General features: G+C 49.2%; 1 protein-coding gene across 4 annotated transcripts in view; it reads left to right on the top strand.

The window, feature by feature from the left end:
• Positions 1 to 939: 939 nt before the first annotated feature.
• The window catches only part of LOC134969473 (F-box/LRR-repeat protein 8-like), a 38,247-nt gene continuing 14,471 nt past the window's right edge, over positions 940 to 24,715 (top strand). Inside the window, exons 1-4 of one of the 4 annotated variants that reach the window (XM_063945446.1) lie at positions 940 to 1,250; positions 4,745 to 4,797; positions 5,239 to 5,314; positions 24,330 to 24,511. In XM_063945446.1, the coding sequence (XP_063801516.1) occupies positions 24,360 to 24,511 (152 nt within the window). In that variant the 5' untranslated portion in view covers positions 940 to 1,250; positions 4,745 to 4,797; positions 5,239 to 5,314; positions 24,330 to 24,359. Of the gene's footprint in view, positions 1,251 to 1,776; positions 1,971 to 4,744; positions 4,825 to 5,238; positions 5,315 to 24,329; positions 24,512 to 24,715 lie in introns of those variants that run through there. The other 3 variants (XM_063945444.1, XM_063945445.1, XM_063945443.1) reach the window with 3 other exon arrangements.

Below are 24,715 nucleotides of genomic sequence, written 5' to 3'. Positions count from 1 at the left end.
ACAAAAGGTTTCACTATCTCAGTCTCACTCAAAAAATTCTGTATTTCGGAATATTCCGTATTTCGGAATATTTGGATATGGGATACTCAACCTGTATTATAGTCAGTGATGGAGTTCCCTGACCTTGGCTTTTCTACTGAAAACCTTCACTTTGTTAATGTTCTATATGCAATATACCTAACTTAGATTATACGTACCTATGCTGGAATGTTGTACCTGAATATGTTATGATACATGATGTACATGTCGACGTGTTTGGCTCCCCCCTCCCTTTTTTTTTTTTGTGTTCGCACAATTCTACTGCAGATGTTATATTTACTGTATTGTTGTCTTCTTATGTTTTTTTTTTCTTATGGATGTTCTTCATAAAATGTAAAAATCATACTATAAAAAAAAAAAAGTTAAAAATCTTTTTTTTTAAAAAGCAGTCGACTTTTCATGTGTCGACATGCTCTGCATCATCCATTTCCATTTGTCGACCATATGCCCATGTCCATGTTGACCAATAGTGGTTGACCTAATGACTGTCAACCTTAACATGGTCGGCCATACAAACGGATACCTGTGAAGCAGGGACGTGCAGTCAGGGGAGGCAGGGGAGGCAGTGCCTCCCCTGTCATAATGATTAATATAATACAAAGATCCTACTTTGTATTATTCTAATAATTTTCAGCATGAAAATGCAGCCAAAGCTATGTGGGAGGCAGTGACAATAATAAAGTGGCTGAAGTGGGGGGCGGAAGGGGGCGGGGCCAAGCTGCGGGCTGGAAAAGCCCATTGAAAAATGAATGAAAAGCGGCACTAGAACGTCTGCCTCATTGACAGGGGGCTGTGCCTTCAGCTCACATCAAGGCACACCCCTGTCAATCAGGCAGACGTGATTGGACAGTGGCATGGGTGGGCTGAGCCGGGTGGGCAGGGTGTCAGAAGCCATTCCCCCAGGGCGGCCACATTTTAAGTACCATAGACAGCATTCCTTTCAGGAGGGAGCGTGACAGACACTCACCAGCCACGGAGCTTCTGCAGCTCCTCACCTCCTCCAATTCAGCAGGACCTGCAGCAGCTTGAGTGCCCTAACCCCCCTCTCCGGCCACTGACAGCTCCCTGCAGCTGCTGGTGTCCCTCTGCTTGTGGGCAGCAGCGTGATCGTGGTGCTGGGCGCTCACTGGGGACTCTGGAGATGAAGGGAAATGCAGAGTGGTGAATCTCCTGGCTCTGGATGTGGACATACGGAAGTGTACTGCTGACAGGTGAGTGCAAGGCCTCATTTTATGTAGCATATCTCCCATTTCTGCTAGGGCCCGATTTTAGGGGGCGTGGCCTATCGGCGAGGGGGCGTGGCCTCACGGCAGGTGCCGTGATTGCAAGCCACGCCTCCATTTTTGTGATTATGGGGGTATGAACAGCGCTCAGTGAGCTGCTGGCCATGCCCCCTGTCCCTCTCTACGGGTGGGGGGGGAGGGGGGGCAGAGCTGTAAGTAGGTGTGTGGCGATGGTGCCTTGCCCACTGTGCAAATGCACTGAGGGCACACCATCGGGCATCACACCTACTAGCTCCGAGCCCAGACTGCTGAAGGCGGCGCCGCCTGTATCCCGCTGAGGCCGCACCACCCGCCCGTGTTCCTCTGAAGCCACCGCCCGCCTGCCTGGACACATCTGTGTCCCGCTGAAGCCGCCGCCACCCACCCACCTGTGTTCCGCAACTTCCTCTGAACTTGAAACCACCGCCGCTCGCCCGCCTGCCTGTGTCCAGCTGAAGCTGGACACAGGCGGGCGGGCGGGCGGCTTCAAGTTCAGAGGAAGTTTTCAAGCCGCTGCGGCGTCTGTGTGACAGGCAGGCTTCTCAATGGGCCAGCGGCAGCCCGGCCCCCCTCCCCTGCAATTCGGAAGCCGCTGCCATCCACAAGATTCCTGCTGCCGAAGCGGCCACCCGCCCGCCCGTGTCCCGGTGAAGCTGCCTGCAACAGCACGTAAGTGACTACACTACACTACAGTATACTACACTACACTACACTACACTATACTACACTATATTACACTACACTTCACTACAGTACACTACACTACACCACAGTACACTTCACTACACTACACTTCACCCTAAGGGGGACTCTGCCTGCCATAATGTGTAAAAGGTGAACGCTGTCTGCCGTAATGTTTAAAAGGGGACGCTCTCTTACCGTAATGTGTAAAAAAGGGGACACTCTCTGCCGTAATGTATAAAAAAGGGGACGCTCTCTGCCGTAACGTGTAAAAGGGGTACGCTGTCTGCCGTAATGTGTAAAAAAGGGACGCTGTCTGCCGTAATGTGTAAAAAAAGGGGGACGCTGTATGCCGTAATGTATAAAATAGGGGGACGCTGTCTGCCGTAATGTGTAAAAAAGGGGATGCTGTCTGCCGTAATGTGTAAATTGGGGGACGCTGTCTGCCGTAATGTGTAAAAAAAGAGGACGCTGTCTGCCGTAATGTGTTAAAAAGGGGACGCTGTCTGCCGTAATGTGTAAAAAGGGACGCTGTCTGCCGTAATGTGTAAAAAAGGGACGCTGTCTGCCGTAATGTGTAAAAAGGAGACTCTGCCGTAATGTGTAAAAAAGGGGACGCTGTCTGCCGTAATGTGTAAAAAGAGGGCGCTGTCTGCCGTAATGTGTAAAAAGGGGACGCTGTCTGCCGTAAGGTGTAAAAGGGGCTCTACCCGGTGTAGTGGCGCTACTGTGCGGTGTAATTTGAATAATGGAGACTACTGTGCACCATTATATGAATTGGTATTATTTTGTGGCCACACCCCTTTCCCGTGAAGCCAAGCCCCATTATTTTTTGCGCGCGCCTACGACGCGCACTGCCGCCGGTTTGTGTTAAGGGGGTCCGATGCCGTTTCTTGCACACAGTGCTAAAATTTCTAGTTACGGCACTGAGGGGGGGAGGGTTAGTTATGTGACCAGCGGTCAGGAGTCCACCTTCCCCCTACATTTCGGGGGGACCTCCCCCTTCATCCCGCCCCCTCACAATCCCGACGGTCGGCATGCTGACCAACAGGGACTATTTCCACTCGTGGGTGTCCACAACATCCATAGAGTGGGAACAGAAACTGTGGCTACGGCAGGTCACCATTGAGCCCGCAGCATGTCGAGCGAGCCCACAAGGGGATTGTTGCTCTCGAACGCCACTCGCATGGCATTCCGCTGCCAGGATTCCAGTGTCGGTATGCTGACCGGCGGTCTCACATACCACACCCCTGCCGAGAATAGACACTGTGCAGGGCCGATTCTACACCTTGTGGCGACCAGTGCGAAAGTTGCCCCCCCGGCAAAACAGTTCACGAAAAATAGGGGCATGGCTTCATAGGGGAGAGTCTTGGCCACAGTTATGCCCCCAGTAGCTGTGCTCCCAGATTTGCCCCAAGTAGTTGTGCCCCCCAGTTGATTTGCCCCCAGTAGATTTGCCCCCAGTATGATTTGCCCCCTGTAGTTGTGCCCCCTGTAGTTGTGCCCCCTGTAGTTGTGCCCCCCTGTAGATTTGCCCCCAGTAGTTGTACCCCCAGCAGCGTTGCCCCCAGTTAATTTCCCCCCAGTAGCTGTTCCCCCTGTAGCAGTGCCCCCTGTAGTTGTGCCCTTAGTAGTTGTGCCCCCTGTAGCTGTGCCCCCAGTAGCTGTTCCCCCTGTAGCTGTGCCCCCAGTATGTGCCCCCTGTAGTTGTGCCCCCTGTAGATCTGCCTCCAGTAGCTGTGCCCTTGTAGCTGTGCCCTCTGTAGTAGTGCCCCCAGTATGTGCCCCCTGTAGTTGTGCCCCCTGTAGATCTGCCTCCAGTAGCTGTGCCCTTGTAGCTGTGCCCTCTGTAGTAGTGCCCCCAGTATGTGCCCCTGTAGTAGCGCCGCTTTGAAACCCTAAAAAAACCAACAATACTTACGAGCCTCGCTCCTACTTCCGGACCGCTGCTGTCTCCGGGCGCCGGCTCTTCCCTGTGGGAGAGATGTCATGACATCTCTCCCATAGCAGCGCCGCACTGGCACTAGGGGTCAATTTTGACCTCTGGCGTCAGTGAGCGACGCCAGCTGCAGCGGGCGCACACGGCGCTCGCTGCAGCCGGGGAGCGGGGAGGGAGGGAGGGTGGATCAGTAGCGGCTCTTGTCTTGGCGGCGGTGCCCTCAGAGTAGTGGCTCCCCGGGCAAAAAGCCTGCTTGCCCGTGGCAAGAGCCGCTACTGACGCTGTGCACATGCGGACAGCATCTATTCACCACTGCTCTGCTCAGAGCAGCGGGTGACAGGGGGATCTCCCAACTGCCCGCCCCCCACCACCACCACAGGACACTGCAACCCGCGGGTGGGACAGAGGGACAGACCGTGAAAAATGGGACTGTCCCGCCAAAATCGGGACAGTCCGTAGGTATGCTGTAGGACTAGCGGTGCTGGTTATGGGGAGTGTGACTAGTAGCTGAGGAGTTCCCGCTGTGCAGTTAGCGAGTTTAGCCAGTGCCTCCCCAGGCATTTACCTCACCGCACGTCACTGCTGTGAAGAGCACAGCAGTGCTGTGCCATACACTACTATAGAAACACAAATTAATCTGCATGATATAAACACATGGCAAACTCAGAGACTATAACTAGGAAATGAAAGCAATATGTTTACTGAAAAGGTACAGGTGTCACAAGAAAGTAATGTTATCAGAAAGCGGACGTTCCATCTTGTTTCTGAAACATAGATGGATTGTGCCGAGTTCTTACTGAAGTTTTTTTTTTTTTTTTTTCAGATAAGCTCTGGAAACGCTTTCTCGTTGGACTACTAGAGGAACAGATGGCAACTGTATATATTATCATAGATGACCAAAATGTATTACATTTCCTTGAACTGAAATCAACATTATATATAATGTGTTCACTGCATGCTGCCATATATATTTAAATGTCTGTCACAATAATTAGGGCTGTTTTCATTCATGCATGCTACAGCATCTTTGTATTACATGCTAGTTGTATAGATGGTGTGAATCACTATAAGGCATATTATTTCAAATAACTGAATAGATTAATGTGTTATTTTAATTTCGGTTTTAGGGTTTAGTTCCACTTTAATTACTAAAAGCTAAGCATTAATAATACAATGGTTTCCCTGCCTGCTAGTACAGGTATAACCTTATGATAACTTATCTCTCATTATTAAGGCCATACAAGTAGCTACACTATTGTACAGTATCTGTGCCTCTTATGCTCTGCTATGTTCTCTATGTGTGTCATCTGACTCTAGAGACCCAATACAGATCTGTGTGGGAGGAGAAGGAAGCAGACTTGTACCAGGAAGAGATTTCAGGATTTATACGGTGGTGAGTATAATGGGTGTGCACTGCATGCTGGGTATAACTGTTGCGATATATGGGACATTATGTTTTACCTTATTACACAAATGTATGTCTGTATATATAGAACTCTGTAGCTGCATGTTGCTTTACTGAAATTACTTTTAATAGGCTGACCATATTATCCCTTTAACCTGGGACACATGAATTAAACAGGTTCTGTGGCTGCTTAAAACCAGATTAAATGTGGGCTTGTACTTAGTCAGCCAGCCAGCCACAGAACCTGTGTAATTCATGAGTGTCCCAGGTTAAAGGGATAATACGGTCAGCCTACTTTTAACCACTTCCCTGCCTGCCCTGATGCTTCCACAACAAGGAAGGAGTTATGTGAGGGCGAGGCATTTGCTGCCAGGATGAATCATTTACCTGCTTCTTACTGTGGCCTAATGGCATCGCCTGTTCTGCAGCACTTTGTGAGACCAATTGTTTCACACTTTCTAGTAGAATATAAAAAGCCCTGTGGTTTGGTGTCTTATGAGGATACTAGTTGTTGTGTCCCATCATTAACTGGGATGTGGACATCAGTTTTTTATTTACATCCATGTCAGTCTCTGGGGTATTCGCTGTGGGGCTCTCAGCGCATCTCCCTGTACTGTTTTCTGTGTGACAGCTGTATGGATTGTGTAATGGTTAGCATTACTGCCTCACATCACTGAGGTCATGGGTCAGCGCGTCTCCCTGTACTATTTTCTGTGTGACAGATGTATGGATTGTGTAATGGTTAGCATTACTGCCTCACATCACTGAGGTCATGGGTCAGCGCGTCTCCCTGTACTGTTTTCTGTGTGACAGATGTATGGATGGTGTAATGGTTAGCATTACTGCCTCACATCACTGAGGTCATGGGTCAGCGCGTCTCCCTGTACTGTTTTCTGTGTGACAGATGTATGGATGGTGTAATGGTTAGCATTACTGCCTCACATCACTGAGGTCATGGGTCAGCGCGTCTCCCTGTACTATTTTCTGTGTAACAGATGTATGGATTGTGTAATGGTTAGCATTACTGCCTCACATCACTGAGGTCATGGGTCAGCGCGTCTCCCTGTACTGTTTTCTGTGTGACAGATGTATGGATTGTGTAATGGTTAGCATTACTGCCTCACATCACTGAGGTCATGGGTCAGCGCGTCTCCCTGTACTGTTTTCTGTGTGACAGCTGTATGGATTGTGTAATGGTTAGCATTACTGCCTCACATCACTGAGGTCATGGGTCAGCGCGTCTCCCTGTACTGTTTTCTGTGTGACAGCTGTATGGATGGTGTAATGGTTAGCATTACTGCCTCACATCACTGAAGTCATGGGTCAGCGCGTCTCCCTGTACTGTTTTCTGTGTGACAGATGTATGGATTGTGTAATGGTTAGCATTACTGCCTCACATCACTGAGGTCATGGGTCAGCGCGTCTCCCTGTACTGTTTTCTGTGTGACAGATGTATGGATTGTGTAATGGTTAGCATTACTGCCTCACATCACTGAGGTCATGGGTCAGCGCGTCTCCCTGTACTGTTTTCTGTGTGACAGATGTATGGATGGTGTAATGGTTAGCATTACTGCCTCACATCACTGAGGTCATGGGTCAGCGCGTCTCCCTGTACTATTTTCTGTGTGACAGCTGTATGGATTGTGTAATGGTTAGCATTACTGCCTCACATCACTGAGGTAATGGGTCAGCGCGTCTCCCTGTACTATTTTCTGTGTGACAGCTGTATGGATTGTGTAATGGTTAGCATTACTGCCTCACATCACTGAGGTCATGGGTCAGCGCATCTCCCTGTACTATTTTCTGTGTGACAGCTGTATGGATTGTGTAATGGTTAGCATTACTGCCTCACATCACTGAGGTCATGGGTCAGCGCGTCTCCCTGTACTGTTTTCTGTGTGACAGATGTATGGATGGTGTAATGGTTAGCATTACTGCCTCACATCACTGAGGTCATGGGTCAGCGCGTCTCCCTGTACTATTTTCTGTGTGACAGCTGTATGGATGGTGTAATGGTTAGCATTACTGCCTCACATCACTGAGGTAATGGGTCAGCGCGTCTCCCTGTACTATTTTCTGTGTGACAGCTGTATGGATTGTGTAATGGTTAGCATTACTGCCTCACATCACTGAGGTCATGGGTCAGCGCATCTCCCTGTACTATTTTCTGTGTGACAGCTGTATGGATGGTGTAATGGTTAGCATTACTGCCTCACATCACTGAGGTCATGGGTCAGCGCGTCTCCCTGTACTATTTTCTGTGTGACAGCTGTATGGATTGTGTAATGGTTAGCATTACTGCCTCACATCACTGAGGTCATGGGTCAGCGCGTCTCCCTGTACTATTTTCTGTGTGACAGCTGTATGGATTGTGTAATGGTTAGCATTACTGCCTCACATCACTGAGGTCATGGGTCAGCGCGTCTCCCTGTACTATTTTCTGTGTGACAGCTGTATGGATGGTGTAATGGTTAGCATTACTGCCTCACATCACTGAGGTCATGGGTCAGCGCGTCTCCCTGTACTATTTTCTGTGTGACAGCTGTATGGATTGTGTAATGGTTAGCATTACTGCCTCACATCACTGAGGTCATGGGTCAGCGCGTCTCCCTGTACTATTTTCTGTGTAACAGCTGTATGGATTGTATAATGGTTAGCATTACTGCCTCACATCACTGAGGTCATGGGTCAGCGCGTCTCCCTGTACTATTTTCTGTGTGACAGCTGTATGGATGGTGTAATGGTTAGCATTACTGCCTCACATCACTGAGGTCATGGGTCAGTGCGTCTCCCTGTACTATTTTCTGTGTGACAGCTGTATGGATGGTGTAATGGTTAGCATTACTGCCTCACATCACTGAGGTCATGGGTCAGCGCGTCTCCCTGTACTATTTTCTGTGTAACAGCTGTATGGATTGTGTAATGGTTAGCATTACTGCCTCACATCACTGAGGTCATGGGTCAGCGCGTCTCCCTGTACTATTTTCTGTGTGACAGCTGTATGGATGGTGTAATGGTTAGCATTACTGCCTCACATCACTGAGGTCATGGGTCAGTGCGTCTTCCTGTACTATTTTCTGTGTGACAGCTGTATGGATGGTGTAATGGTTAGCATTACTGCCTCACATCACTGAGGTCATGGGTCAGCGCGTCTCCCTGTACTATTTTCTGTGTGACAGCTGTATGGATGGTGTAATGGTTAGCATTACTGCCTCACATCACTGAGGTCATGGGTCAGTGCGTCTCCCTGTACTGTTTTCTGTGTGACAGATGTATGGATTGTGTAATGGTTAGCATTACTGCCTCACATCACTGAGGTCATGGGTCAGCGCGTCTCCCTGTACTGTTTTCTGTGTAACAGCTGTATGGATGGTGTAATGGTTAGCATTACTGCCTCACATCACTGAGGTCATGGGTCAGCGCGTCTCCCTGTACTATTTTCTGTGTGACAGATGTATGGATTGTGTAATGGTTAGCATTACTGCCTCACATCACTGAGGTCATGGGTCAGCGCATCTCCCTGTACTGTTTTCTTTGTGACAGATGTATGGATTGTGTAATGGTTAGCATTACTGCCTCACATCACTGAGGTCATGGGTTTGATTCTCACCATGGCTACAACTGTGCAGAGCTTGTATATTCTCCCCATACTTGTGTGGGTTTCCTCCGGGTACTCCGGTTTCCCCCCACAATCCAAAAATGTACTGATAGGTTATTTGGCTCCCGACAAAAATGAACCTTAATGTGTAGTTGTGCGTGTTCATGGGCAGACTAGATGGGCTAAGTGTTACTTGTCTGCCGTCATATTCTATGTTTCTAAGGGGTCTATTTACTAAGCCTTGGATGGAGATAAAGTGGACGGAGATAAAGTACCAGCAAATCGGCTTCTAACTGTCATTTTTCAAACACAGCCTGTGACATGGCAGTTAGGAGCTGATTGGCTGGTCATTTATCTCCATCCACTTCATCTCCATCCAAGGCTTACTAAATAGGCCCCTATGTTAAATATACAGGGATGGGTACAGAGAGCTCCACAGCGACAGAGGTCACTGCAGGGAGCTGGTACAGCGCTTCCGAGTCCGGGTTGGTATGTACATTCGGATCTCAGTCCCTCTGCCAGAGTGCAGCAACTGCGGGTCAGAAAGAGGCTGTGACATCTCTGTGCACCGTTTGATGTGTGACTGCTGTCACATACATGGGAACGCACACAGAGAGCGCCACAGAGGCACAGGCTGCTGCAGGGAGATGGTCCGGTCCAGCTTTCACCCAATCCCAGTCTTAGGCTGGGTTCAAAATAGAGCGACGGGCAATCGTCCTGATAGTTGGGCAGAATTCCCTTTGGCCTGGACCAGCAGAGATTGGCCGTACACAATAGCCGATGTGATATATGACGGAACAACATATTGTTCTGTCCCCATTTACACTGCGCCGCGTCGCATGTGATATCTTCCAGTTGACTGTTTATGGGAGCGTGCAATCATGCCTACACATTAGGCGATATGCATGATTTGTCGTGCCGATATTGGCCTAATGTGAACCTACCCCTAGGCCCTTGCTGTGCAGAGAATCAGCTTCTGTATACGCAGTTGCCCGTAGCAACCAAAAAATCTGCGGTATGCGTGGCAATGCAGAAGCTAAATGTATAGGTCTGGGCTGTCAATTACCTGTGATATGCCCCATGGTGTCATACACTCTAATAGCATAAGAAAAAAATGCTTATCTGATCATTTTTCTCCAGATGCCCAATCCTGCACCAGAAATTGTAGTTCTAGCCCAGCAGTGGCCAACCCGTGGCTCTTGAGCCGCATGCGGCTCTTTCTTTATGCAAATGTGGCTCCCCGACACTCAAGGTCACGTGAGCACAACAGATCTGCAAACCGCTGCACTCCATCCAGACACACAGCAGCACTATGGGGACTAAGAACTTAGGGAGCCAGATACTAGAGGTGAGACACCCACCGGCAAACAGAAGACACATAAAGGGCTGCTGCAGTGGTACGAGTTGGATGGGGGGGTGGGAGGGCTGTAATAACACGAGGGTGGGCTGGAGTGACACAGGAAGGTGCTGACTGGAGAGACACATGGGGTAGCTGGCTGGAGTGACACAGGAGGGTGCTGGCAGGAGTGACACATAGGGAAGCTAGCTGGAGTGACACAGTAGGGTGCTGGTAGGAGTGGTATATGGGGGAGCTGGCTGGAGTGACACATAAGGAAGTTGGCTGGAGTGACACATGGGGTGCTGGCTGGAGTGACAGATGGGGGAGCTGGCTGAAGTGACACAGGAGGATGCTGGCTGGAGTGACACAGGAGCGTGCTGAAGTGTATTATGTGGGCATGGGTTTTTAATTATTTTATGTGGAAGTGGCTTTTTCAATGTACTTTATGTTGGCTCTAGCTTTTTCAATATTTCTCTGACGTCCTAGTGGATGCTGGGGACTCCGTCAGGACCATGGGGATTAGCGGCTCCGCAGGAGACAGGGCACAAAAATAAAGCTTTAGGATCAGGTGGTGTGCACTGGCTCCTCCCCCTATGACCCTCCTCCAAGCCTCAGTTAGGTTTTTGTGCCCGGCCGAGAAGGGTGCAATCTAGGTGGCTCTCCTAAAGAGCTGCTTAGAAAAAGTTTTTAGGTTTTTTATTTTACAGTGAGTCCTGCTGGCAACAGGCTCACTGCATCGAGGGACTTAGGGGAGAAGAAGTGAACTCACCTGCGTGCAGGATGGATTGGCTTCTTAGGCTACTGGACACCATTAGCTCCAGAGGGATCGAACACAGGCCCAGCCATGGAGTCCGGTCCCGGAGCCGCGCCGCCGACCCCCTTGCAGATGCCGAAAAGTGAAGAGGTCCAGAAACCGGCGGCAGAAGACTTTTCAGTCTTCATGAGGTAGCGCACAGCACTGCAGCTGTGCGCCATTGTTGTCACACACTTCACACCAACGGTCACGGAGGGTGCAGGGCGCTGCAGGGGGCGCCCTGGGCAGCAATGAGAATACCTTGTTCTGGCTAAAAAATACATCACATATAGCCCCTGGGGCTATATGGATGTATTTAACCCCTGCCAGGTCTCACAAACTCCGGGGAAGAGCCCGCCAAAATAGGGGGCGGGGCCTATCTCCTCAGCACACAGCGCCATTTTCCTGCTCAGCTCCGCTGCGAGGAAGGCTCCCAGGACTCTCCCCTGCACTGCACTACAGAAACAGGGTAAAACAGAGAGGGGGGGGGGGGGCACTTTTTTGGCGTTTTTTGATATATATTAAGCTGCTATAAGGGAGACAACACTTCTATAGGGTTGTTCCTATATATTTATAGCGCTTGGGTGTGTGCTGGCAAACTCTCCCTCTGTCTCCCCAAAGGGCTAGTGGGGTCCTGTCTTCGATAAGAGCATTCCCTGTGTGTCTGCTGTGTGTTGGTACGTGTGTGTCGACATGTATGAGGACGATGTTGGTGTGGAGGCGGAGCAATTGCCGGTAATGGTGATGTCACCCCCTAGGGAGTCGACACCGGAATGGATGGCTTTGTTTATGGAATTACGTGATAATGTCAGCACATTACAAAAATCAGTTGACATGAGACGGCCGGCAAACCAGTTAGTACCTGTACAGGCGTCTCAGACACCGTCAGGGGCTGTAAAACGCCCTTTACCTCAGTCGGTCGACCCAGACACGGACACCGAATCTAGTGTCGACGGTGAAGAAACAAACGTATTTTCCAGTAGGGCCACACGTTATATGATCACGGCAATGAAGGAGGCTTTGCATATCTCTGATACTGCATGTACCACAAAAAGGGGTATTATGTGGGGTCTGAAAAAACTACCTGTAGTTTTTCCTGAATCAGACGAATTGAATGAAGTGTGTGATGGAGCGTGGGTTAACCCCGATAGAAAACTGCTAATTTCAAAGAAGTTATTGGCATTATATCCTTTCCCGCCAGAGGTTAGGCCGCGCTGGGAAACACCCCCTAGGGTGGATAAGGCGCTCACACGCTTATCTAAACAAGTGGCGTTACCGTCTCCTGAAACGGCCGCCCTCAAGGATCCAGCGGATAGGAGGCTGGAAACTACCCTGAAAAGTATATACACTCATACTGGTGTTATACTGCGACCAGCCATCGCCTCTGCATGGATGTGCAGTGCTGGGGTGGTTTGGTCGGATTCCCTGACTGAAAATATTGATACCCTAGATAGGGACAGTATTTTATTGACTTTAGAGCAATTAAAGGATGCTTTTCTTTATATGCGAGATGCTCAGAGGGATATTTGCACTCTGGCATCGAGAGTAAGTGCGATGTCCATATCTGCCAGAAGAAGTTTATGGACGCGACAATGGTCAGGTGATGAGGATTCCAAACGGCATATGGAAGTATTGCCGTATAAGGGGGAGGAATTATTTGGGGTCGGTCTATCGGATTTGGTGGCCACGGCAACAGCCGGGAAATCCACCTTTTTACCTCAGGTCCCCTCCCAACAGAAAAAGACACCGTCTTTTCAGCCGCAGTCCTTTCGTTCCTATAGGAACAAGCGGGCGAAAGGACAGTCATATTTGCCCCGAGGCAAAGGAAAGGGTAAGAGAGTGCACCAAGCAGCTTCTTCCCAGGAGCAGAAGCCCCCCCCCCGGCTTCTGCAAAGCCCTCACCATGACGTTGGGGCTTTACAAGCGGACTCAGGGGCGGTGGGGGGTCGACTCAAGAATTTCAGCGCACAGTGGGCTCACTCACAGGTGGACCCCTGGATCCTGCAGATAGTATCTCAGGGTTACAGGTTAGAATTCGAGAAGTCTCCCCCTCGCCGGTTCCTAAAGTCTGCTCTGCCAACGTCTCCCTCAGACAGGGCGACGGTGTTGGAAGCCATTCACAAGCTGTATTCTCAGCAGGTGATAGTCAAGGTACCCCTCCTACAACAGGGAAAGGGGTATTATTCCACACTATTTGTGGTACCGAAGCCGGACGGCTCGGTAAGACCTATTCTAAATCTGAAATCTTTGAACCTGTACATACAAAAATTCAAGTTCAAGATGGAGTCACTCAGAGCAGTGATAGCGAATCTGGAAGAAGGGGACTTTATGGTGTCCCTGGACATCAAGGATGCTTACCTGCATGTCCCAATTTGCCCTTCACATCAAGGGTACCTCAGGTTCGTGGTGCAAAACTGTCATTATCAGTTTCAGACGCTGCCGTTTGGATTGTCCACGGCACCTCGGGTCTTTACCAAGGTAATGGCCGAAATGATGTTTCTTCTGCGAAGAAAAGGCGTATTAATTATCCCTTACTTGGACGATCTCCTGATAAGGGCAAGGTCCAGGGAACAGCTGGGGGACGTAGTAGCACTAACCCAAGTAGTGCTGCAACAGCACGGGTGGATTCTGAATTTTCCAAAATCTCAATTGACCCCGACGACACGTCTGCTGTTCCTGGGAATGATTCTGGACACGGTTCAGAAAAAGGTGTTTCTTCCGGAGGAGAAAGCCAGGGAGTTATCCGAACTTGTCAGGAACCTCCTAAAACCAGGGAAAGTGTCTGTGCATCAATGCACAAGAGTCCTTGGAAAGATGGTGGCTTCTTACGAAGCGATTCCATTCGGCAGATTCCACGCAAGAACTTTTCAGTGGGATCTGCTGGACAAATGGTCCGGATCACATCTGCAGATGCATCAGCGGATAACCTTATCGCCACGAACAAGAGTGTCTCTTCTGTGGTGGTTGCAAAGTGCTCATCTGTTAGAGGGCCGCAGATTCGGCATACAGGACTGGGTCCTGGTGACCACGGATGCCAGTCTGAGAGGCTGGGGAGCGGTCACACAGGGAAGAAACTTCCAGGGAGTATGGTCAAGCCTGGAGATGTCTCTTCACATAAATATACTGGAGCTAAGAGCGATTTACAATGCTCTAAGCCTGGCAAAACCCCTGCTTCAGGGTCAGCCGGTGTTGATCCAGTCGGACAACATCACGGCAGTCGCCCACGTAAACAGACAGGGCGGCACAAGAAGCAGGAGAGCAATGGCAGAAGCTGCAAGGATTCTTCGCTGGGCGGAAGATCATGTGATAGCACTGTCAGCAGTGTTCATTCCGGGAGTGGACAACTGGGAAGCAGACTTCCTCAGCAGACACGATCTACACCCGGGAGAGTGGGGACTTCATCCAGAAGTTTTCCACATGATTGTGAACCGTTGGGAAAAACCAAAGGTGGACATGATGGCGTCTCGCCTCAACAAAAAACTGGACAGGTATTGCGCCAGGTCAAGAGACCCTCAGGCAATAGCTGTGGACGCTCTGGTAACACCGTGGGTGTTCCAGTCAGTGTATGTGTTTCCTCCTCTGCCTCTCATACCAAAAGTACTGAGAATTATACGGAAAAGGGGAGTAAGAACGATACTCGTGGCTCCGGATTGGCCAAGAAGAACTTGGTACCCGGAACTTCAGGAGATGCTCACGGAAGATCCGTGGCCTCTACCTCTAAGACGGGACCTGCTTCAGCAGGGACCGTGTCTATTCCAAGACTTACCGCGGCTGCGTTTGACGGCATGGCGGTTGAACGCCGAATTCTAAGGGAAAAAGGCATTCCGGAAGAGGTCATTCCTACACTGGTAAAAGCCAGGAAGGAGGTGACTGCACAACATTATCACCGCATTTGGAGAAAATATGTTGCGTGGTGTGAGGCCAGGAAGGCCCCCACGGAGGAATTTCAATTGGGTCGATTCCTACATTTCCTGCAAACAGGATGGTCTATGGGCCTCAAATTGGGGTCCATTAAGGTTCAAATTTCGGCCCTGTCGATTTTCTTTCAGAAAGAATTGGCTTCAGTTCCTGAAGTCCAGACTTTTGTAAAAGGAGTACTACATATACAGCCCCCGGTTGTGCCCCCAGTGGCTCCGTGGGACCTTAATGTAGTTTTGGATTTTCTCAAATCCCATTGGTTTGAGCCACTCAAATCGGTGGATTTGAAATATCTTACATGGAAAGTAACCATGCTACTGGCCCTGGCTTCAGCCAGGAGAGTGTCAGAATTGGCGGCTTTATCGTATAAAAGCCCATATCTGATTTTCCATTCGGACAGGGCAGAACTGCGGACGCGTCCTCATTTTCTGCCTAAGGTGGTGTCAGCGTTTCACCTGAACCAGCCTATTGTGGTGCCTGCGGCTACTAGCGATTTGGAGGATTCCAAGTTGCTGGACGTTGTCAGGGCATTGAAAATATATATTTCAAGGACGGCTGGAGTCAGAAAATCTGACTCGCTGTTTATACTGTATGCACCCAACAAGCTGGGTGCTCCTGCTTCTAAGCAGACGATTGCTCGTTGGATTTGTAGCACAATTCAACTTGCACATTCTGTGGCAGGCCTGCCACAGCCTAAATCTGTCAAGGCCCATTCCACAAGAAAGGTGGGCTCATCCTGGGCGGCTGCCCGAGGGGTCTCGGCATTACAACTCTGCCGAGCAGCTACGTGGTCGGGGGAGAACACGTTTGTAAAATTCTACAAATTTGATACCCTGGCTAAAGAGGACCTGGAGTTCTCTCATTCGGTGCTGCAGAGTCATCCGCACTCTCCCGCCCGTTTGGGAGCTTTGGTATAATCCCCATGGTCCTGACGGAGTCCCCAGCATCCACTAGGACGTCAGAGAAAATAAGATTTTACTTACCGATAAATCTATTTCTCGTAGTCCGTAGTGGATGCTGGGCGCCCATCCCAAGTGCGGATTGTCTGCAATACTTGTACATAGTTATTGTTACAAAAAAATCGGGTTGTTATTGTTGTGAGCCGTCTGTTCAGAGGCTCCTACGTTTGTCATACTGTTAACTGGGTTCAGATCACAAGTTGTACGGTGTGATTGGTGTGGCTGGTTTGAGTCTTACCCGGGATTCAAAATCCTTCCTTATTGTGTACGCTCGTCCGGGCACAGTATCCTAACTGAGGCTTGGAGGAGGGTCATAGGGGGAGGAGCCAGTGCACACCACCTGATCCTAAAGCTTTATTTTTGTGCCCTGTCTCCTGCGGAGCCGCTAATCCCCATGGTCCTGACGGAGTCCCCAGCATCCACTACGGACTACGAGAAATAGATTTATCGGTAAGTAAAATCTTATTATTTTATACCATGGGCATGGCCTAGCAGGCACAAGGCCACATCCCATTTTTGCACGTGCACCTTCGGTTCAATGTCGGGTCTTAGATGTACCTAGCAAGATTTTGTGTCTCTTTGTCTCTGACTGGTTGGCCACCCCTGTTCTAGCCAATGATTGCAATGATTTTTCGACAAAATATGTAGGGATGGTTTTCTACTCACTTGGTTGTTATAAAGGGGCATTCAATGCTGATTATAAAAGCCTGCACCATTCATATTCAAACGTACCTACTGTTTTAGAGAACAGTTCTAATCAGCATGCTATCAATAGCACGGGGGATGAGGTCCCGAAGCTATTCAATTGTGTGCGCTGTTATGCCCGACTAGAGGATTTCTTCTCGCACCCCTCCTGGTTGTGGCCTGGCCCTCAGTTTTCTAATGCCTGGAATTGCTGCTTTGTATAGGAGGGCGTGTTTTACAACGACTGCAGTGTCTCCTCGCACGAGGCTGCCACCTCCCGAGGGAGGCAGCAGAAAATTAGTTAAGCATGAACTTATTATCATCCGGGGTAATAAATACTCAGTATCAGAGGGGACATTAAGGGGCTGTTGCAACTGGAGTAAAATGGGCATAAAATTAGAAAGTGCATGTGTATATCTGCACATAGGGGTCATTCCGAGTTGATCGATCGCTGCCGATTTTCGCAGCGCAGCGATCAGATAAAAAAAACGGCAAAACTGTGCATGCTTATGCACTGCAATGCGCAAGCGCGTCATACGGGTACAAAGAGGATCGGTGCTGGGCGATGGGTTTAGCAAAGATTCCATTCGCACAGCCAAACACAAGGTGATTGACAGAAAGAGGGCGTTTATGGGTGTCAACTGACCATTTTTTCTGGGAGTGTTTGGGAAAACGCAGGCGTGTCCAGGTGTTTGCAGGGCGGGTGTCTGACGTAAATTCCGGCACCAAAAAGACTGAAGTGATCGCAAGGGCTGAGTAAGTCCAGAGCTACTCTGAAACTGCACAAAAATAAGATTTTACTTACCGGTAAATCTATTTCTCGTAGTCCGTAGCGGATGCTGGGGACTCCGTAAGGACCATGGGGAATAGACGGGCTCCGCAGGAGACATGGGCACTTTAAGAAAGAATTTAGATTCTGGTGTGCTCTGGCTCCTCCCTCTATGTCCCTCCTCCAGACCTCCGTTAGAGAAACTGTGCCCGGAAGAGCTGACAGTACAAGGAAAGGATTTTGGTAATCCAGGGCAAGATACATACCAGCCACACCAATCACACCGTATAACTTGTGATAAACGTACCCAGTCAACAGTATGAACAACAACAGAGCATCAGTTCAACCCTGATGCAACAATAACATAGCCCTTATTGCAGCAATAACTATATACAAGTATTGCAGAAGAAGTCCGCACTTGGGACGGGCGCCCAGCATCCACTACGGACTACGAGAAATAGATTTACCGGTAAGTAAAATCTGATTTTCTCTAACGTCCTAGTGGATGCTGGGGACTCCGTAAGGACCATGGAGATTATACCAAAGCTCCCAAAACGAGCGGGAGAGTGCGGATGACTCTGCAGCACCGAATGAGCAAACACAAGGTCCTCCTCAGCCAGGGTATCAAGCTTGTAGAACTCTGCAAAAGCATTTGAACCTGACCAAGTATCAACTCGGCATAGTTGTAATGCTGAGACCCCTCGGGCAGCTGCCCAAGAAGAGCCCACGTTCCTAGTGGAATGGGCTTTAACTAATTTTGGCAGCGGCAATCCAGCCGCAGAATGAGCCTGCTGAATCGTGTTACAGATCCAGCGAGCAATAGTTTGCTTTGAAGCAGAAGCACCCAGCTTGTTGGATGCATACAGGATAAACCGCAACTCCGTTTTCCTGACTCTAGCCGTTCTGGCTACATAAACCTTCAAAGCCCTGACCACATCCAGTAACTCGGAATCCTCCAAGTCACGAGTAGCCACAGGCACCACAATAGGTTGGATCATATGAAAAAATGACACCCCTTTTGACAGAAATTGTGGACGGGTCCGCAATTCTGCTCTATCCATATGGAAAACCAGATAGGGGCTTTTATATGACAAAGCCGCTAATTCTGACACACGCCTAGCCGAAGCCAAGGCTAATAGCATGACCACCTTCCACGTGAGATTTTTAACTCCACCGTTTTAAGTGGTTCAAACCAGTGTGATTTCAGGAAACTTAACACCACGTTAAGATCCCAAGGTGCCACTGGAGGAACAAAAGGAGGCTTAATATGCAGCACTCCCTCTACAAACATCTGAACTTCTGGTAGAGAAGCCAACTCTTTTTGAAAGAAAATGGATAGGGCCGAAATCTGGACCTTAATGGAGCCCAATTTCAGGCCCAAATTCACTCCCGACTGTAGGAAGTGGAGGAAACGGCCCAGCTGGAATTCCTCTGTAGGAGCATTCCTGGCCTCACACCAAGAAACATATTTTCGCCATATACGGTGATAATGTTTAGCTGTCACGTCCTTCCTAGCCTTTATCAGCGTAGGAATGACCTCGTCCGGAATGCCCTTTTCTGCTAGGATCCGGCGTTCAACCGCCATGCCGTCAAACGCAGCCGTGGTAAGTCTTGGAACAGACAGGGCCCCTGTTGCAACAGGTCCTGTCTTAGAGGAAGAGGCCACGGGTCCTCTGTGAGCATTTCTTGCAGATCTGGATACCAGGTCCTTCGTGGCCAATCTGGAACAATGAGGATTGTTCTCACTCCTCCTTTTCTTATTAGCTTCACACATTGGTATGAGAGGAAGAGGAGGAAATACATAGATCGACTGGAACACCCATGGTGTCACCAGGGCGTCAACCGCTATTGCTTGAGGGTCTCTTGACCTGGCGCAATACCTCTGTAGTTTTTTGTTGAGGCGGGATGCCATCATGTCCACCTGTGGCAGTTCCCACCGATATGTGATCTGTGTGAAGACTTCCTGATGAAGTCCCCACTCTCCCGGGTGGAGGTCGTGTCTGCTGAGGAAGTCTGCTTCCCAGTTGTCCACTCCCGGGATGAACACTGCTAACAGAGCGCTTACGTGATTCTCCGCCCAGCGAAGAATTCTGGTGGCTTCTGCCATCGCCACTCTGCTCCTTGTGCCGCCTTGGCGGTTCACATGAGCCACTGCGGTGATGTTGTCTGACTGAATCAGAACCGGTTGGTCGCGAAGCAAGTGCTCCGCTTGACGTAGGGCGTTGTATACAGCCCTTAGTTCCAGGATGTTGATGTGAAGGCAAGTCTCTTGACTTGACCACAGACCTTGGAAATTTCTTCCCTGTGTGACTGCTCCCCACCCTCGGAGGCTAGCGTCCGTGGTCACCAGGACCCAGTCCTGAATTCCGAATCTGCGTCCCTCTAGAAGGTGAGAACTCTGTAGCCACCACAGGAGTGACACCCTGGCCCTGGGGGACAGGGTGATTAACCGATGCATCTGAAGATGTGATCCGGACCACTTGTCCAGTAAGTCCCATTGGAAGGTCCTCGCATGGAACCTGCCGAAGGGAAATGGCGTCGTATGATGCCACCATCCTTCCCAGGACTCGAGTGCAGTGATGCACTGACACCTGTTTTGGTTTTAATAGATTCCTGACCAGTGTCATGAGCTCCTGAGCTCTCTCTATCGGGAGATAAACCCTTTTCTGGTCTGTGTCTAGGATCATGCCTAGGAGAGGCAGATGAGCTGTAGGAACCAACTGCGACTTTGGAATATATAGAATCCAGCCGTGTTGCCGTTACACTTCCAGAGAAAGTGATACGCTGTTCAGCAACTGCTCTCTTGATCTCGCTTCTATGAGGAGATCGTCCAAGTACGGGATAATTGTGACACCTTGCAGGAGCACCATCATTTCCGCCATTACCTTGGTGAATATTCTCAGGGCCGTGGAGAGACCAAACGGCAACGTCTGAAATTGGTAATGACAATCCTGTACCGCAATTCTGAGGTACGCCTGATGAGGTGGATAAATGGGGACATGAAGGTATGCATCCTTTCTGTCCAGAGACACCATAAAATCTCCCCCTTTCAGGCTTGCGATGACCGCTCTTAGCGATTCCATCTTGAACCTTTTCAGGTATATGTTCAGGGATTTTAAATTCAATATGGGTCTGACCGAACCGTCCGGTATCGGGACTACAACATGGTCGAATAATAACCCCCTCCTTGTTGAAGGAGGGGAACCTTGACCACCACCTGTTGAAGATACAATATGTGAATTGCAGTTAACACTATTTACCTCTCGTGGGGGGGAAGCCGGCAGGGCCGTCGGTGAGGGGGCATCTCCTCAAAGTCCAGCTTGTATCCCTGAGACACAATATCTATTGCCCAGGGATCCAACAGGGAGTGAACCCACTTGTGGCTGAACTTACGAAGACGTGCCCCCACCGGGCCTAGCTCCGCCTGTGGAGCCCCAGCGACATGCGGTGGATTTTGTAGAGGCCGGGGAGGACTTCTGTTCCTGGGAACTAGCTGTGTTGTGCAGCTTCTTTCCTCTGCCCCTGCCTCTGGCAAGAAAGGACGCACCTCGGACTTTCTTGTTTCTTTGTGTTCGAAAGGCTGCATTTGATAATGTAGTGCTTTCCTAGGCTGTGCAGGAATATAAGGCAACATATCAGAATTACCAGCTATAACTGTGGAGACCAGGTCCGAGATCCCTTTCTACACACAATCCTCAGCCTTCCATATGCCTCTTAAGTCGGCATCATCTGTCCATTGCATATTCTACAGGACACGTCAAGCAGAAATCGACATAGCGTTGACTCTAGAACCCAGTAGACTAATGTCTCTTTGGGCATGTTTTATATATATATATATATATATATATATATCTCTTAAGACAGCATCTTTAATATATATATATCCCTATATATACACATATATATATATATATATATATATACTAGGGTCTCAATCTCTGCTGATAAGGTACCTGTCCACGCTGCTACAGCGATATAAACCCATGCCGACACAATCGTCGGTCTGAGTAGTGTACCAGAATGTGCACGCTATCTGCAGGATCTCTGAGGATAGCTGTTAAGTCAGGGCTACCTATTGGGCAAACGTGACACCCTAGGGGAAGATTCCCATCGTATCCTGGCCCTAGTAGGGAAAGGATACTCCCTGAGAATTCTTTGTGGGAAACTGCAGTCTCTTTACTGGAGATTCCTGCTCTTTTTCATCATGAGAGGAGGGAAATTTACCTCAGCTTTCTTCCCCTTAAACATGTGTACCCTTGTGTCAGGGACAGATGAGTCATCAGTGATATGCAAATCAACTTTTATTACAATAATCATATATTGAATACTTTTCTGCCATTTTGGCTGTAACTTTGCATTATCGTAGTCGACACTGGAGTCAGACTCCGTGTCGATATCAGTGTCTATTATTTTGGATAGTGATCATTGAGAGACTCTGAAGGTCTCTGCGACATAGGGACAGACATGGGTAGATTCCCTGTCTGTTCTCTAATCTTTTGTGCAATAAATTCACCTTAGCACTTAATTACACATATCCAAACAGGTGTCGGCGTTGTCGACGGAGACACCCTCACACACACATTTGCTCCATCTCCTCCTTAGGGGAGCCTTTTACCTCAGACATGTCGACACACACACGTACCGATACACCACAGACTCAGGGAATGCTCATCTGAAGACAATTCCCCTATAAGGCCCTTTGGAGAGACAGAGAGAGAGTATGCCAGCACACACCCCAGCGCTATTAACCCAGGAATAACACAGTAACTTAATGTTAACCCAGTAGCTGCTGTTTATATTGATTTTTGCGCCTAATTATGTGCCCCCCCTCTCTTTTTACCCTCTTCTACCGTGTAACTGCAGGGGAGAGGCTGGGGAGCTTCCTCTCAGCGGTGCTGTGGAGAAAAAACATGGCGCTGGTGAGTGCTGAGGAAGAAGCCCCGCCCCCTAGACGGCGGGCTTCTGTCCCGCTTTAATGTCCAATTTTTGGCGGGGGCTCATACATATATACAGTGCCCAACTGTATATATGCAAACTTTTGCCAAAGAGGTCTCTAATTGCTGCCCAGGGCGCGCCCCCCCCCTGCGCCCTGCTCCCTTACAGTGACCGGAGTATGTGGGTGTAGTGTGGGAGCAATGGCGCACAGCTGCAGTGCTGTGCGCTACCTCAGTGAAGACTGGAGTCTTCTGCCGCCGATTTCGAAGTCTTCTTGCTTCTTTCACCCGGCTTCTGTCTTCCGGCTCTGCGAGGGGGACGGCGGCGCGGCTCCGGGATCGGACGACGACGGTGAGATCCTGTGTACGATCCCTCTGGAGCTAATGGTGTCCAGTAGCCTAAGAAGCAGGACCTATCTGCAGAGAGTAGGGCTGCTTCTCTCCCCTCAGTCCCACGATGCAGGTAGTCTGTTGCCAGCAGAGCTCCCTGAAAATAAAAAAAAACCTAACAAAATACTTTCTTACAGCAAGCTCAGGAGAGCTCACTGAATATCACCCAGCTCGTCCGGGCACATATTCAAACTGAGGTCTGGAGGAGGGACATAGAGGGAGGAGCCAGAGCACACCAGAATCTAAATTATTTCTTAAAGTGCCCATGTCTCCTGCAGAGCCCGTCTATTCCCCATGGTCCTTACGGAGTCCCCAGCATCCACTAGGTCGTTAGAGAAATATTTTTGCTGCGCTCGGCTGCACAGGTGTTCGCACACTTGCAACGTGAAAATACACTCCCTCATGGGCGGCGACTATGCGTTTGCAAGGCTGCTAAAAGTAGCTAGCGAGCGAACAACTCGGAATGACCCCCTTAAGCAGAGCTGTATTCTCTTTCTAAGTGTGTGCAGTGCGCACTCCCGCAAGACGTGCCATGCTCCACTGTGCATTAGCCCTTACACACTGTCAGCAGGGGGCTTATTTATTAACAACAAGTTCATTAACCATTTATTATTAGTGTGGGCAATAACCATTTATTATCAGTGTTGTCATCAAAGGTTTATTAACAGGGGCAATAGATATCAGCAGGGAAAGCATGTATTTATTATTTGTGGGGGTATTATTTATTATAAGCAGGGGAGTAATTATTAATATAGGGTGCAGGATGTATTCATAAGGGCATTATTTAATTTGTGATGGGAGAAAAAGATTTAATGTGATAGAGGCACATCACCTGCAGTGCTGTATTTATTGTCGGCCATGGGGTTAATTCAACCCCAGACGCAGTCCTGATTATGGTTTCGGGACTGTGCATGCACTGCAGTCTGCATGTGTTGCGATGGTGCTGTGGTTCCAGTCGCAGTGCCCCGTTAGCCACAGCCTGATTGACAGACTGAAGGCATTTTGGGACAGCGACGGGGAGCGTTGGCGAAAATAGGGGCATGTTGGCCTCATTTTCTGGGCGTGCCGAAGCCAGTGGCTGCATCCTCGGACGCAACTTCACTGGCTTCAGAAGCGCAGTTGCTTCGGCCATTCAGAGGACCGCGAACAATAGTTGCGATGGTCATCCAATGCTGCGTCTTCGGAAGCAGTCAGCGGATCAGAGAAGCCGGCAGTGGGTGTCTTTTTACACAATAGTCCTCCTGCGGCATTTGCATATTTTTGTGCCATTTGCGTCCATCTCTGATCAGGCCCCATGGCCATAATGCTCAAGGCTGGTCACTTGTAGTAAATGTGCCTTATGTTCTGTCCAGGAAGTAATGTAATGTACTGCCCTGCATACTATGATATATTAAGTGAAGGAGCCTCTCCTTATATGACCAGATCTCCCTACCTGTCCTCGATGATGTCATTTTAAGAGCAAACCTGTTTAATGAGATGTTTAGCAAGGAAGCCATAAACCAGCCTTGTGCAATAGCTGTTCCTATAACCCAATGAGGGAGCAGAGAATATGCTGTGTCATTGTTCGGTAATATCCTGTAGCATGGACTATATATTATCTGCCTTTCTCTCTGCAACAGGTGTACCTGGAGGCGGCCGAGCCAGCCACAATGTCCTTACAGTGGGAGTACATGCCGCAGGAAGTGCTTGCACAGATCTTTTATTATCTGCCTCTTACAGACAGATGGGCTGTCTCCCGGGTGTGTCACTCTTGGGCATCTGCGGTGGCATCAAACTCTGTCTGGCACTACACAGAAATCAGGTAGGGACTGTAGTTATTATATTACCAATTTACTGTGTAGTTGGTAAAGATCTGCAGTTTGTAAGAGAACTTTGTACCTGATAATATGTTTGTACATACCTGGCCAGTCTCATAACCTGCACTCCAGCTTCCAAGTTTCATTTCAGAGCTGTAACTAGTTACAAAACCCCACAAGAGGAATTATTGGTGCCACTGAGCAAGTTA

Source organism: Pseudophryne corroboree, chromosome 11, assembly GCF_028390025.1.
Source record: "Pseudophryne corroboree isolate aPseCor3 chromosome 11, aPseCor3.hap2, whole genome shotgun sequence".
Classification (NCBI taxonomy): Eukaryota; Metazoa; Chordata; class Amphibia; order Anura; family Myobatrachidae; genus Pseudophryne; species Pseudophryne corroboree.
Note: the sequence above shows the minus strand (reverse complement) of the source record. Positions and strands in the feature narration are given on the sequence as shown.